Here is a 14,600-nt window from a genome sequence, read left to right as displayed (position 1 = left end):
GACAGAGAGGAAAAGTCTGAGCTCCTTGTCATGAAAACTGCTTGATTCCAGTTCAGGGTTACAAACTGTGAGTCTGGCTGCTTCTTTCTTTTTTTTAAATAAACTAAGTTATGTGTTTTTCTAATGGATTGTTTGTTTCGTTGCAACAAACTGAGATATAATGTTTACTGACATACAGACCTATGAACACATGAGAAATTGTTTTCACACATTGATTCACTGCTGGAATTTCTTTATCAGTTAAGAAAACTTAATTAACAGAAGAGAAACTTAAATAAAATAATTCTTTGTCATGATTATAATCATGTGGAAAATGTTGCACAGCAGATTGAATATTGATAATATAGAAAAGGTTGATGTATATTTTAATTGTTTCTTTTACACTGCTGATGAGTTTGTTTAATTTTTCTAATCACAGTTAAACTTTAACAATTTAAAATGGGGGTTCAGGATCAAGCAAAAAGAATAAACTCAAGAGTTTGTGTGCGTCACACAAACAGCCACACTGAAATTGTTGCACGTTTTTTTTCCACACTTATTAAAACCAAAACTTGTGTACATCCTATGTGGTGTGGCGGTTCACACTCATCAATCACAGTTTGAGTTTTAGGCCTTTCAGTGGAGTTTGCATGTTCTCCCTGTACGTTCTTTTCTCCGAAAGTTCCAAAAACATGATGTTTGATGTCAAAATTACCTGAATGAAAGTGTTTGTTTGCCGGTAGAATGTATGAAGCTATTCATCTTGCAGATGTTGGACCCTGTTTGCTGCCCTGAACCGTGGTGGTATAGATTCCATCTGAACCCTGAGGTGTGCTGTGGTATCTGACACCGACACGTTAACTGCAGACACTTTAAATCCGCTGCTCCACAGGTTCTGCTCATTACCCTGTCATCAATCCAGACCTTTTCCCTCACCAGCAGAGCCTGACCGCTGCAGACAAAGAAATGCTGCAATTTTGGAGACGCTCTGATCCAGTTGTTAGGAAGAAGGACGAAGTACTTCCTCTCGTGGTGCCATGTGCCAGAGCACTTCTGGGGCGCCATTCCAGGTATGGGGACGATTATTACCAGAGATGGGGACTTGAGTCATGTGACTTGGACTCCAGGCTCTATTTTGATGATTTGTGACTTGACTCGAATAAAAAATGAAAGACTTGATACTCGACTTGGACTTGGAAGTTGAAGACTCGGGACTCGACCTGACTTGAGACACAATGACTTGAATGACTCGAGTGTTGGTGATTTCACGTTTTCAGTTTTAATATAAATATTAAAAAAATATCAAACGTTTCCAGAAATGACCGCAGGCTGAGAGGAGGGTCATGATTGGATCAATAGCCTGTCTGTCATGCCCTCTGCATGCTGCAGCCAATCAGAGGAGAGGAAGGTCAGTAAACCAGGAAGAGTCACTGGACGACAGCTAATTTTCTCAGCTTCATGTGTCAGAATTAGTCATGAATGTGATTAAAAATACAACCTACATTGAATGTTACCTGAATCTCTGCTGCTGTTAGTTTAATAATGTATCTGAGCTGAATGAAGCCACCAGGTAATTCATTGCGTTCAGGACTCTGCTGCTCTCTGATTGGACAATCCTCCACACACCTGCAGCATGGACACTGTATGGACGATTCTAACTTTGTACCGGACTAACCCCAACCCTAACCCGGAGCAGTAGGGAATAACTCAAGGGTTTTTGTTTTATTTTGTCCAGATCTGCAGATGAACTTCATTTCCAACTCGGGTAAGAGTCTGCACGTCAGTCCTGCACTCATGCAATTTAGCACGTGCTCCAGACAAGAGGAAGATTAACTTTGAGAAGTCAAACTAAAAATGAGTAGCAAGCTTTGCACTGTAACTGTAACCGAAATAAACCATTCATTCATTCGTTAATTCGTTAATTCATTAATTCATTCAAGCTAAAGCTGAACCAGAGGATCTGACTGACGAAGTCAAACAAACCCTGCAGTGACTGAGAGACTCATGTTTTCATGCTACATGTTCATTTTCTCCTGCAGTGGAAATCAAATCAAGTGCTGAAAAAGTAAACTTGGTACATTTGGTTCAAATTGTTGCGTGATTAAATAAGGTTTTAAAGTTGATGGAATTCTGTTTGAGATGGACTAAATACTTGTTCAGAAATGGAGCAGTTATAACTTGGTCCACTGTCTGCATATTACTGCTGGAAAACTAGTAGAAAGTGTATTTTGCATCATATGACCTCTCTAACGGAATGACAACATTTATACCTGAGTGATCACCAAGGTATCCACAAGAGGGCGCTGCAGGTTAGAATGAGGCTCATCCTCACATTGAAGCCTCTTCTTTGTGTCTCATTAATAAGTGAAGCAGCAACAGTATGAAGTTTAACACGTTTCTGCCAAAACTCCAGCTGCAATTAAAAATAAGTAAACTTTTTTAACACAGACACATTTTATGCTTTACAACAGGATATTTCAGTAAGATGGGCAATTTTAACAAAAGGAGTAAGCAGGTCTATGCAACCATAGTCTCTTTATGTAAAGATTCATATAAACATTTTGCTTTTGTAACAGATTGGAAGCTTCTAATGAAGGTTTTTATATTTGTATAGCTCTTAATAACCTTACTCCAATATACTCTGATCTTAAAATGACTTCAGCGGCGCATCATTCATTATTAATTAAAAGCTGAGTCCTGCGGTGTTTTCCACACAACGACTTTTAATATAGATCATATGATCAGATCTTAAAGATAAAATGTGGGTCATTTTGTTGATCTGAATGTCTGTAACAACTAAATCACAACACTGTTTCGTTGAGATGATCAAACATTGAACTTCACAGACTGATGGATCCAATCAGGAGAAAAAGGTTTTTAAGGTGGTGACATGGAAGAGTGGCGACATGAAATCTAGAAACAACTCCTGACCTGAAAACGAAGGTCGTTAAGGTTTGAGGGAAGGCTGCAGAAAGCTGCTGGAGAGATTTCACCTGGTGGTTTCCACTGAAGACCAGTGAGAACATGGAGGGCTGCAGTTCTTGTTGAGGCCACACGAGGCAGGCAAGAACACTTTGGGAGGGCAAAGTGACGAAACATGAGAAAAGTGAAAAACAACCCACAGGCCTTGTCCAATCAACTGCAAGCTCATCCTGCAGCCGATATTACTGTCTTGTGGTGTAATATTGAACTTTCATAGCCGTCACAAGCAACAACAGCAGCTTAAGATAACCCGAGTCACTTCGGACAGTTCACAAATGAAACATGTTTTATTAAAATGAGGAGATTTTAGAGACATTTTTCCATCACCCACATTCTACAAAGTATTAATGCAAGAGATACTTGATCTAGTTATAAATACACCAAGCCAGACAGATGTTTTTCATCCATTCACACATGCACACAATATCCAACGGCGCCATAAGTGTCCAGTTGCTCCAAAAATACTATTCTTATCGAGGTCACAGATGATGAAAATTCTGAAACGTTCAAATATATGGCTATCCTCCGTGTACCACGAGAATAAGCTCTTGAACACACTTCTAAAATGTCCACGGTATTGTGTATGTATACAACAAATATAAAGCGGACATTTTACCATCTATTCTGTCCTTCATGACACAAACTACAAAAGGCATTGAGATCTAATCCACTGCACGTAGGCTTTTTCAGAGAGGGTCCACACTACTGCTCCTCTGGGTTTTTGACAGTAGAATAGATAGTCGACACTGGTGCTGGAGAACCTGGATCTGCTTGATTTGTGTCCTTCTCCTCAAAACTAACGGCAGAATAATGGAGCTGGTCTGCGGGAGCATTGACTGTGGCATAAACAGACGGCAGGGAGCCCACAGGCTGACTCTCAAAAGCAATCTCTTCATAGTTGTGATCTTCATTTTCTCTCTGAGGAGGAGAAGAATAAAGGCGTAAAGCTGCTGTGCTGATACGCAAAGTAAACAGTCACACACTGTGTACCTGTGAGTTCTGTCCAGGTCTCGTGTTTCCCTCTGGTGATTCACAACATGCGAAGGCAGAGTGAAGCAAAACATTATCGGTTTGTAAAAAACAACACACAAGTACTACAACCGACAGTCTGTGGCTTCAGAAAGTAAATGTGATGAATGAGGGAATGCGGCGTTTTGTGCCTCACCCCGCGTGCAGGTGAGTCGCTGTCTGCACAGTATCAGTACAACCACAGCGACAGTTAACAACAAGCAGCCCAAGATCCCAAAGAGCAAAACTGCAAAACAGAAAGACAGAAAGTATCTTCGTCATTTGTTCCAAAAAGAAGAGAATGTGTCATTGCTTTGAGTATGTGATATGAGGGTCAAATGTTTGTTAAAACGGCCCTACCTAATATAAATCTTCTGGGTGACTTCTTATCATCATCATCATCATCATCATCAGAGTCAGCTTCATGTGTTTCCGCTCCCGGCTCTTCTCTCCCTGGACTGTCTGATCGTTTTTGTTCAGCTGTGTGAGAGTCAGAAGACATGATGAGAGTCGGAAGGCATAAAGAAACATTACTGCACCAAATATAAACTCAGACTTTTTTCTCCAAGCAGAACTTGTGGTTCGCAGCATTTTCCAGATTTTATTGAGGCTCCGTCCACACGTCACTATGAACACGGCTCAACGCGAGGCTTCAGGGCATGTAGTACAAAGGCCAGGCCTTTAGGGGCGCTGTGACCCACCAAATACACCAAAAGCGCAGAAGACACAGAGCACATAGAAATTTAGAAGTAAAACTTCTCCTACTCCTGCTCGTAGATTTCTATTAGCTCTGAGTTCTATAGGTCTATGCTCCTGCTCCTCCTCCTGCTCGTATTAGTAACTTCTGCAGCGCCACCTGGAGCATGTCGTCCGAGATTGTTGTGGTTATTAGATGACATCGCAGACTTCAGTGGAGGGGAGAGGCGTCATCTTTTGTGCACAGATGATCGCCTTTCCCGTCCATACCTCAAACCCGAGCCGGGGTTAGAGAATTTCCCCACTCTAAGACCCGTGTTAAAAAAATCCCCCAAAAAACGTTTTCGGGTTCCTAAATTGTCGTCTCGTGCGGAAAACGGTGCGTTTATGTAAAATGGCATTCTCGTGTGGACGGCCCCTTCGTGAGACACTCAGGACGAGGAGAAGAGGAGCTTTACATGAGAGCCATGTGGAATGAAGGTGAGTATTGATGAAACAAACTGCATGTTTGTGAACGAGGAGGAGGACGGGGGAACGGCAAGGATGCAGGGAACTGAGCTGGCTTTAGACACAGGAGCTGCAGTACCGGGCTGGGCGCCAGGGGGCAGCCATTCACAGCAGTGGAAATCGTGAAGGAGAAGTGAAGAAGAGAGAACAGACTGGACCGACTGGAGACTAGTGATGGACACCGATACCCACTACCTGGGAATAGATACCGCTACTCAACGGTACCAAACGGTGTGTTTATGTGGTGATAAATGTTATTTTGTTTGATAATAAAATCCTCCAATTTTTTAATTTAACATATATTTCTCAATATGTTAACTTTTGTAAACTGCTTGTATTGTAATGTCGCAGTAGTTTCACACATTTCTTCAGCCTGAAAACCCTGAACTATAACTACCAGTGTTTGTTTCCTGATAATGCTCAAATTAAAACCAGCTCCACCTCCTCCTGTTCTTTTCCTTTCAGCCTGGAGAAACATCCAGTGCTGAACCAGGAGTTTCCTCAGATCAGAAGTATTCCCGCCGCTGGCCTTGTACTTCACGCCACAGTTATTGCAGTGATCGTAATCTGCATGGCGTTTTGAAAAGTGGAGCCTCTGGAGCGTTTTCTCTCTGCAGCTCCTGACGTCACTACGCTCGGCTGCTGCAACGCTGCGTTCAAGTCCGGCTCGCTTCCTCTACCTCCGTCACAACGCTGCGTTTAGGTTCCGTTTAATTTTACACGAATCGGTACTCGATAGTACCGACGAAATTCAGTCGGTAAATATAAAAAGTACCAAAGTCGGCACGCATCACTATGGACACGTCCCGCCTACATTGAACAGGAAGGTCCACAGTGAGACGTCGTCGAAGACAGAAACAAATCGAGAGATGTTGAGGTTTTTACATGGAGTGAGCAGAATGAGAACAGCGGAGAGTGGACAGTTTGACGAGAAGGTCAGAGGTCGTTTGGTCAATTTATGTAGGAAAGATGCAGGAGCACAGGGAAACTACTGAAGGAACGAGAAGCTCGTTGCTCCCTGTGACTGAGTGAAGGTGTTGCATGTCCGCCTCACACACAGCGGCCCGGCGTACTCACCCACAGAAAGTAGTAGTTTGGTGTAGCTGTCATGTTGTAGCGTCTCTCCAAAACGACACCAGTATGTCCCAGAGTCGGATTTCCTCACGTTTTCGATGTATACATAGAAATACTTGTGTCTTGGGCTATCCCTGATAAGAAATCTTGATTTAGCTTCATCTCTAATGTCATTTGTGCTTATTAACTTTTCACAGTTTGTAGGATTCTCCCCCTTGCACAAGAACTTGTTATTATTCTTATACTTGTCAGTGTAGGAACAGTTGATGTAGGCCTTCTTTGATGTGACATAGGAAAGGTTCAGTGGTTTAATGTCGTCCCAGCCTGGAACAAAAAGGAAATCCATCTTCAGTACAGCACCGATGTGGTTTAATCAACGTTCTGTTTCTGCATCAGTACTCACTCAGTATTTGGAGGTGGATCTCCGTCAAACATGTCGTTTCTATATCGTTTTTCAAGGCACACACATATTTTCCAGCATCGCCGCCTGTCAGAGCAACAATGTTCACAGTGTAGAGTCCTCGCTCTTCAGCAATTGTCAGATTGAACCTGTCTCGTTGGGTGTTTCGTGACTCTGCTTCGATTTTCATGGATCTGTGGTTCTTATCTTCTTTGTAGAAGTGTTTGATGTGGATTTCTTCTGCTCCTGGATATCTGCAGTCGAGGGTAACAGATCCTCCGAGGTGTGCAGTCCGATTCATTGGTGTGTTGTGACCTGCCACAAGTTTAAATATATATATTTTTAATTATGAGTCACTCTGATATAGCACCAGTTACAATATCGCCACCTTCAAAATAAAACCAGTGTCCTTTATTCAATCTATTTTTCACTGCCATTGTCACACTAGTGTTTCTCCTCCTCTGTGCTTCCTCTTGTCCTCGATCACCTTCCTTTATTGTCTGAGTCTCCATCTTCAGCCGTTTTACATCAACCGTCTCTTACGGGGGCAGTAAATCAAAGCAGCTTGAAACTGAATGAAATTCAGTATGAAGAGCAGAACAGTGGTGAAGTGGTTGGAACTGCCAGCTCACATCTGGGTTTGATCCCGGCAGGGGCTTTCCTGGGCAGTTTGCATGTTCTGACAGTATCAGTGTTTGAACAGCTCATCCAGCTTCTTCCCAACACCTTGGAACATCCTGGTAACCTCTCCTGTGAGTTCCCTGCTCTTTATCAGCTGAGGGTGGCACCAGCTTTCTGCCATTAAACTCCAAATCAAGTGACTAAAGATTGATGGATTTCGATCGTCTGTGAGACGATGACAAAGACACCTCTGGAACTCTTCTGTGAAGTAATTACTGACAAGAAGAACCGGCTCAGACCTGGTGTCAGCGCCTCCTCTGATTCTTCACGTCTTTTCTACTGAGAATAAAAAGTCAAACTGTCTGATCCCAGATTAAAGGCCTGAATAGAGACTGACACTGTGAATAAAATACTTTTTAAACATGAGGTTGTTCAAAGTGCAAGAAGAAGAATTAAGAAATTTAAAAATCCAACCTAAGCGAGTATAACTTAAATAAACTAATTTATTAGACGAACAAGTGACATTTCTATATTTCTTCTTCACAAGTGATTTGAGTTAAACTGAAATATTTGGTTTTGTTTCCATTTCATTACAGGTTTCTCTTTTAAAGAGCGTCCAAACACATGTTCCATGTAATACGACGTTATAAATAAACAGAATTTATTTCTTACTGATGTGAGAGGCATTAAAATCATGGCATGCTAAATCATGAATATTCAGTGATGCATTGAATGGAAAAGATGACCACACTTTACTAGTTGTATGTTTATCACCAGGATCAAACTTGTGAGGAAGGAAAAGGTGTTATTTTAATTCAAATTCCTAAACTTCAGTGATGTTTATGATAAATGTAAACCTCACGGTGCTGCGCATTAGAATCATTTGTTAGGATATTTCTCAAAATATTCCTCCAGCAGCTTATATTACAACAAGGAACTTAAGTATTTCTGTCTTCTCTCTATTTCATCAGGGCTGTACCCCTGTTGTTTCCTGTTTCCTGTTTCCTGGAGAGGGTTGTTGGTCATTAGAAACACAATTTGAGTTAATGAATTAAAATAAAGAACAACAACAAAACGAAAATGAAGATCCACAAATATTTTTAATAAATGTAAAGTAAAGTAAAGTAAGTTGATTGTTGTGAAATCTAACGTGTTTCTGTGAAAAAACAACATTTGCATTGTGTACTTTCTACTACATTGTTATTGTACTTACATTTACCATTGGCAGCTCCTCTGGCTCCTTCCACTGAAAACCAAAACACATTTCCTGAAAGAAAAATTCAACAGAACGTTGCTTCATCAGCGTCACGAGTTAATTTCAGTCCAAGCAAAACTAGAAGAACTTGATGATCAACGTTACCTGATATCAAGTAAACGATGAGGTGAAAGGAAGTCCTCATTCTTTCAGTTCTTCGATTTCTGCAGTTTTGATATAAATCTCCTGTGTGCTCCGTCTTCTCTGAACTCACAGTCAACTGACTGACAGTAACACACAGCAGCTCTTTTCTACGCTGGGTGAAACATTTGCATGGCGTTGGACAACTTCTTTGGAGTTTTTGAGAGAAAAAGCAGAAGAGAGAGCGAGAGAGAGAGAGAGAGAGAGAGAGCGAGCTCTCTCACACCTGTTGAATATATGATCTTTTCATTTGTTTCATATGTAATATAAGTACTTCACACGATTTCTCTTATATTAGCTATTTATAGCCAGATGACTTGAAAGCTAGTGATTTTATCATGTTAGATATAAATATTTTCTCCTCCGAGGGAAAATATTCAAAGCCGCTTCAGACCTGCATGAACTTTTAGTGCTTCTGGCGAGTGCTTACGAGTCTGGTACTTTCATTTAAAGTAAAAAATGTAGTTTGACTGTTTACAACAAGGGTGTCAAAGTTAATGCCCTTTAGGCGGAACTTGCCCTGCAAGAGGCTCCAGTCCGGCAAAAACCACCAAACCAACTGGTGGAACATTTCGAAGAAAACACGGATTTTATTAAATACATTTCTGAGGACTAGTGACACTGAAACCTGAGCTGAGATCTCAGTGCTGCTGTAGATATTTACCTGGCTGCTATCAAACTGGCCTCAAAGCCGCTCTGCCAGGGGGAGTTTGTAAAAACACCCAGAATGCAACAGCTGGGAAACTCACATTTCAGTATTTAAAGGAATTCTTCAGCTTGTTATTTCTTTTGGGGAGCAATCCAACCTAATCAAATAGTCTCTAGATCAGCCGGAACCATCAAGGACTTCACTCTATAAAGTCCATTAAATTTGCAATTGAGTATTTGCCCCGGCAGATCACAACAACCTGAGTCAACAATATTTAGATTGTGTGCCGTATTTTCTCTCTCTTTGTATGTCTGTGTGTAAATACTGAGCATATTATATGTGATTTCATACACAAAGTACAAGTAAAACCTGAACCAGGCTCCACGTCCTGTTGAAAGAAGGTCAAATTGATTCATAAACTTCTACTTTTCAAATATTTTTAGTGACTTTTTCTTCTGGCATAAAGATGCCGAGACAAATAATCTAATTCAATCGACAATGTTTGTCTAAATTGTGTAAATGTGGACAGTTTCACTCTTGTTTCTTTATTGTGTATCTCTCTATTTGTGCCAAGCAAGATTCCGTTCCTCTTTCCAGGTCATGTGGTGGAAAGGAGACGAACCTATCTGTGCAGTGAAGCAGAAAATGTGACAGAGAGAAGAAATGACAGCTGGAACGACTGAATATCATGAATGGAGGTTCAGAATTTGAATTAGCAATGATCCCACTTTACTACTTTCTTCGTTTTTACTACTCATTTGGCTCCACTTTGATCACGAATTACAAAATGTTAACGTGACATTTTGAATGGAACCCGATGTGAGAAAATCATTTTCTTTCAGGTTTAATGAAGGTCAGTTTAGCGTGTTTGTGACGACGCATTAACTACAAGGACATATTAACAATCAGACGTCACACTCAGGGCTGATCTATTAATTTTTGTTGGACTATTTCTTTCTTTCTAAATTAATAGAAGGAAAAACAATAATCATAGTGTGTGTGTGTGTGGGGGGGGGGGGGGGGGGGGGTTCCATAGTAACGACCACATGTTGAACCAAACGTTGGCTTAACAGAGCCACAAAGGGGTTGGTCACTTTCTCCAACAACAAATAAAGGCTCCATATCTAAGGCCATGTAATCCACTACAATTCCCTCGTGGTTCATGTTATTCCTCGTTTTCTGTCTCCACGTGTGCTGCCATTTCAAAAACTACAAAAATGTAGAAAACTGGAAAATATAAAAGCAAAATAAGAGAAAGAAAAATCTATTTAATAATTACATCAAGTTCCATTTTACTATATAGCTCTTCTGTGCATGATGCACTTCTTAAAATTGTACAACATTCTCTCAGTAGGTCAATAATAAATTACTGCAGATTTTCACTTTTAGTTTTCCTTACAATGAAAAGTGCCTGTGATTCGGTAAACGTTGTGCAAAGGTCAACGTAGCACATCTCCGGTTCAGATGCTGGAGTAGACTGTGGGCCCGTCTGTTGCCGAATCTTTAATGGATGTGTATGTGGGCGATGAGGCGGCGGGCGTCATGGCGCCGCACCCTGAATGTTTGTTAAAGCTCACGCTGGAGTAAAACAGAGCCTCCGGTTGGTTCTGAGGTTGCGATGAAAGGTTGCAGTAAATATTATCTGTGGCGCCGCATGTTTCCTGCTTCCTGCTGGCCGAGGCCGCGGCGACGTCCCGATGTCTGTCCAGTTTCTGTTTGGACGGCGTCGCATAAACCGCTGCGTCGTCCTTTTCTGTATGAAGAGTGAAGAGGTGTGTCGGTTGTCCTTCGTAACCACGGGAAGGTTTGGTTTATGTTCTTTCCCAAACACTGTTTGGTTTGTTACGTTACGTTAGTTATGTTAGTGGCGTTAGTTACATTGGTTATCTTAGTTATCTTAGTTATCTTAGTTATGTTAGTTACGTTGACATGAGCTACGTTGACATTAATTACATTAGGTACGTTATGTTAGTTATGTTGACGTTGGTTACATTGGCGTTAGTTATGTCAATAAAGTTAGTTACATTAATTATGTTAGTTATGTTAGTTACGTTGACGTTAGTTACATTAGTTACATTGACGTTAGTTACGTTGACGTTAGTGATGTTGGTTACGCTGACGTTAGTTATGCTGACGTCAGTTACGCTGATGTGAGTGACTTTAGTTACGCTAGTTACATTAGTGACGTTAGTTACATTAGTGACGTTAGTTACATTAGTGACGTTCATTCCGTCCCATGGACTCTCAGAGTCACTGTATAACAACACTAATGGCACTTTTTCACTAGTTGCTACTCTACTTGCTTTTGACGCTTTTCCACTACGTGTTAGTTCCTAGAACCAGGTACTTTCATGGTACCTGGTACTTTCCTAGTTCCTCCTAGTGGTTCCCAGCGAGCTGAGTCCAGTAGACAATGTGATGTCGGCAGACAGCAGCTGCTGATTGGCCAGAGCGTCACGACACAGAGGAGTCAGAAGGAGCAGGGGAACATGTAAAATATGTGTCTGTAAGGATTCAACAACACTGAACGAGCATGAGGTGGTGCTGAGCGGAAAAGATAGTTCCAGATGGCAAAGATAACTTTGAATTGTTGCTAAGAAACTGTTTTAGAAATGTGATGTTGTTATCAGAAACCATTTCTTCTGCCATGGCGGGCTGAGAAATAAACACTGTGTCTCAGTGTGTTGTTACCTTGAGATGAGCTGATGAGTCTCTTTCGATGTCTGAAGAAAAGAAGAACGATGGCCAGAGCCAGCAGGACCACCACGAGACCCGCCCCCGTGTACAGCAGGGTACCTGAACAGACAATCACAGTACTGATGAATCACTCAGGACTAGGGATGGGAACCTTTCACAATTAAACCGGTATGGTACTGATACCCGGTACCTGGGAAACGGTATCTGTACCAACGGCACCAAATTGTCTGTACTTTTGTGTGTTCATGCAGTAATAAATTTGTTTATATTAAAAAATAAATAAATAAATGTATTTAATATTTATTTCTTGATATATAATCTTTAACAAACATATCAAAACAACATCAAACTGTTTGTTTTTGTAACATTGCAGTAGTTTCACAAATTCTTTCAACTTGAAAACCCTGAACTACAACCAGCAGTGTTGGTAGATCTGTGGTAGTAGATCTGTATTGGTAGATCTGTGTTGCTTATTCTGTGTTGGTGGATCTGTGACGGTAGATATGTGTTGGTAGATCTGAACTAGTAGATCTGTATTGGTAGATCCGTGTTGCTAGATCTGTGTTTTTATTCTGTGTTGGTGGATCTGTGGTGGTAGATCTATTACAGTAGATCTGTTACAGTAGATCTGTGGCTGTCATATTGTGCACTCCTCAGCCTGGACAAACTTCTAGTGCTGAACCAGAAGCTTCCTCGGATTAGTAGTGTTCCCGTGCATTGCCTCGCACTTCATGTCACGTCACTTTATAGATACTGAATTCGGTCGGTGCCTATACTATGAAAGTAGTGAATTTGGTTCCCATCCCTACTCAGGACTTTTCCACACATCATTCACACAAGAGACATTTGCTTACTGGAGGTTAGAGTATTTCTACTAGTTGGCCAAGTGTCTCCCTGGTCGGTGGCGCCTGGAACACAGATGAAAAACATATTTTGAGCCCTGCAGTGAGACGGTCTCGTTGATTTCCTGTGCTGACAGACAGTTTTGAGGCCCAGTTGTGAAACGCTGACTGCACTTTGGCAAAAGGGAAATGGAACGGAGGGTTTCTCCCTTCACCCCAGAAGAGTATGAGAGCTGCTTGTACACAACGATGAAATGACTCACGCTGAGTGACTTCGATGTTCACAACATTGTATGTGTCGACGCCGACTCTTTGTATTCCACACCAATAGATTCCTTCGTCAGCCGCTGTCAGCTTGGAGACGGTCACATAAAATGTGTTCCCTTCATCTTCGATCCTGTACTTCCCGTCTGTGTCTGGCGTGTTGCTCGTTACCAGGACGTCCTCGTCTCTACAGGCTCTGTTGCAGAAGTATTTGACGTTGGAGACGGCGTTTGAATGCACACATTTGATTATGAGCTCCTTTCCCTCCTCTCCAGTCGCCACCAAGGCTTCGGCCTCCAGTAACCCTGCAGAAACACACAGAGTGTTTAATATTCATGTTTGCCAGAAAAAAAACTTTTGTTTTTGTTATTTTAATCATTTTAACTCCGTTTTAGTAACTTCCACGTTGATTTACAGAACTTCTCCCGCAGGCAAATACACAGGAATCAGACTGAAAGCATGACTTTTTGAACAATTGTTCATGCTGCAATTTCATCTATCTGGCCCAATCCAAACAAAACTGGTCGGTATGTGGCACCAGAACTTCTCCCACTTGTTGACTGACTGAGTTTGGATAATTTTGTGAGTTTGAAAATGTCCGGATGAGGAGATTGTGGCACTGGGATGGTTCCATTGGTCATTGGCGTCAGTTTTACCCACTTGAAATATTTGGTTGTGGTGGTCACTCTCTGACTCGTGACTGGGTTATAATTGATGACATTCAAGGTATTTATTGTGTTTATATTTATAATCCTACTTTAGACTGGAAGAACCAAAACAACGCAGTATTTCTAAAGATGATAATCTAACTTACAGAAGTTTGGAAAAAAGTAACCAAAAGTATTCGTTGAGTTGTTACAGCGCAGCACACTGAATAATCAGTATTTTACTATGTTCATTCAGACTAATGTCTAAGTATTTCTTTTAAAGTTTACAGTAAATGCTGAAAAGCAGCTAATCAGGACAAATAGGTGTTGTTAAGGAGAAATACAAGAGCCTAACCCTAATATAAAGAGGAAGAGAAGCAGAAGGACATAAGAATATTTTAACTCACCTTGCAGTAGAAAGGTCATTAGTACCACGGTAACGTCCATGTCCGCCTCTACTTCCAATGTCTTTGTCACCTTTCTCAACCTTAGGCCGTCACGCTGCTCTGTGAATATTTGGTGAGTCTGCAAGATGTTCCTCCTTGTTCTACTTCCCCTCTATGGCCAGTTCCTCTGTCTGCACGTGTCCGTTCATGTCCCTCCCCTCCATGACATTGCACTTTAGTTTCTCAAGGATTAATAGATGAGAACGCGACGGACACAAGAACAGCCAATAAATATTGTGACTGGGTTTGTTTAAATGTAAAGCGGATGGATGGATGGATGGATGGATGGATGGATGGATGGATGGATGGATGGATGGATGGATGGAAGTTTTAAACAAAGTGAGTAGTAAAACCAGCCAGCTGTTCCCTTTTTGATGTTATTAGGCTAAGTA

At 41.3% G+C, this 14,600-nt stretch overlaps 2 protein-coding genes across 3 annotated transcripts; both read right to left on the bottom strand.

Annotated features, from left to right (window-relative positions):
• Nucleotides 1–3,224: 3,224 nt before the first annotated feature.
• On the bottom strand, nucleotides 3,225–9,243 carry LOC308109933 (CMRF35-like molecule 8). 2 transcript variants are annotated; one of them, XM_080463820.1, is made up of 9 exons: nucleotides 8,628–8,796; nucleotides 8,481–8,534; nucleotides 6,650–6,961; nucleotides 6,492–6,570; nucleotides 6,250–6,380; nucleotides 4,330–4,449; nucleotides 4,127–4,216; nucleotides 3,952–3,983; nucleotides 3,225–3,879 (listed from the first exon to the last, which is right to left on the bottom strand). In XM_080463820.1, the coding sequence occupies exons 1-9, from the start codon at nucleotides 8,665–8,667 to the stop codon at nucleotides 3,664–3,666; spliced, it is 1,074 nt and encodes a 357-aa protein (XP_080319946.1). In that variant the 5' UTR covers nucleotides 8,668–8,796; the 3' UTR covers nucleotides 3,225–3,663. The 2 variants fall into 2 exon arrangements, with proteins under 2 accessions (XP_080319946.1, XP_080319945.1); XM_080463819.1 differs by having other exon boundaries at nucleotides 6,250–6,570; nucleotides 8,628–9,243.
• Nucleotides 9,244–10,023: 780 nt separating this feature from the next.
• On the bottom strand, nucleotides 10,024–14,305 carry LOC308109942 (uncharacterized protein). The gene is made up of 5 exons (XM_080463833.1): nucleotides 14,170–14,305; nucleotides 13,115–13,420; nucleotides 12,864–12,917; nucleotides 12,004–12,108; nucleotides 10,024–11,065 (listed from the first exon to the last, which is right to left on the bottom strand). Exons 1-5 carry the CDS (start codon nucleotides 14,207–14,209, stop codon nucleotides 10,773–10,775), a joined length of 798 nt encoding a protein of 265 aa, XP_080319959.1. The 5' UTR covers nucleotides 14,210–14,305; the 3' UTR covers nucleotides 10,024–10,772.
• Nucleotides 14,306–14,600: the final 295 nt, after the last annotated feature.

Source organism: Lipophrys pholis (assembly GCF_963383615.2).
Source record: "Lipophrys pholis genome assembly, chromosome: 5".
Lineage (NCBI taxonomy): Eukaryota > Metazoa > Chordata > Actinopteri > Blenniiformes > Blenniidae > Lipophrys > Lipophrys pholis.
This window is presented reverse-complemented; position numbering and strand designations above follow the sequence as displayed.

Excerpts from the sequence above, each read along its gene's own strand:
- LOC308109933 (XM_080463819.1), bottom strand. The coding sequence starts at position 8,667 with ATGAGGACTTCCTTTCACCTCATCGTTTACTTGATATCAG. Across the intron at positions 6,962-8,480 it reads AGGAGCTGCCAATGGTAAAT|GTCACAACACACCAATGAAT; the intron begins GTAAGTACAATA and ends AACTTGTGGCAG. Across the intron at positions 4,450-6,249 it reads CAAACTACTACTTTCTGTGG|CTGAACAAAAACGATCAGAC; the intron begins GTGAGTACGCCG and ends ACTCTCACACAG.
- LOC308109942 (XM_080463833.1), bottom strand. The coding sequence starts at position 14,209 with ATGGACGTTACCGTGGTACTAATGACCTTTCTACTGCAAG. Across the intron at positions 13,421-14,169 it reads AATGACCTTTCTACTGCAAG|GGTTACTGGAGGCCGAAGCC; the intron begins GTGAGTTAAAAT and ends GTGTTTCTGCAG. Across the intron at positions 12,918-13,114 it reads GAACATCGAAGTCACTCAGC|GCGCCACCGACCAGGGAGAC; the intron begins GTGAGTCATTTC and ends TCTGTGTTCCAG.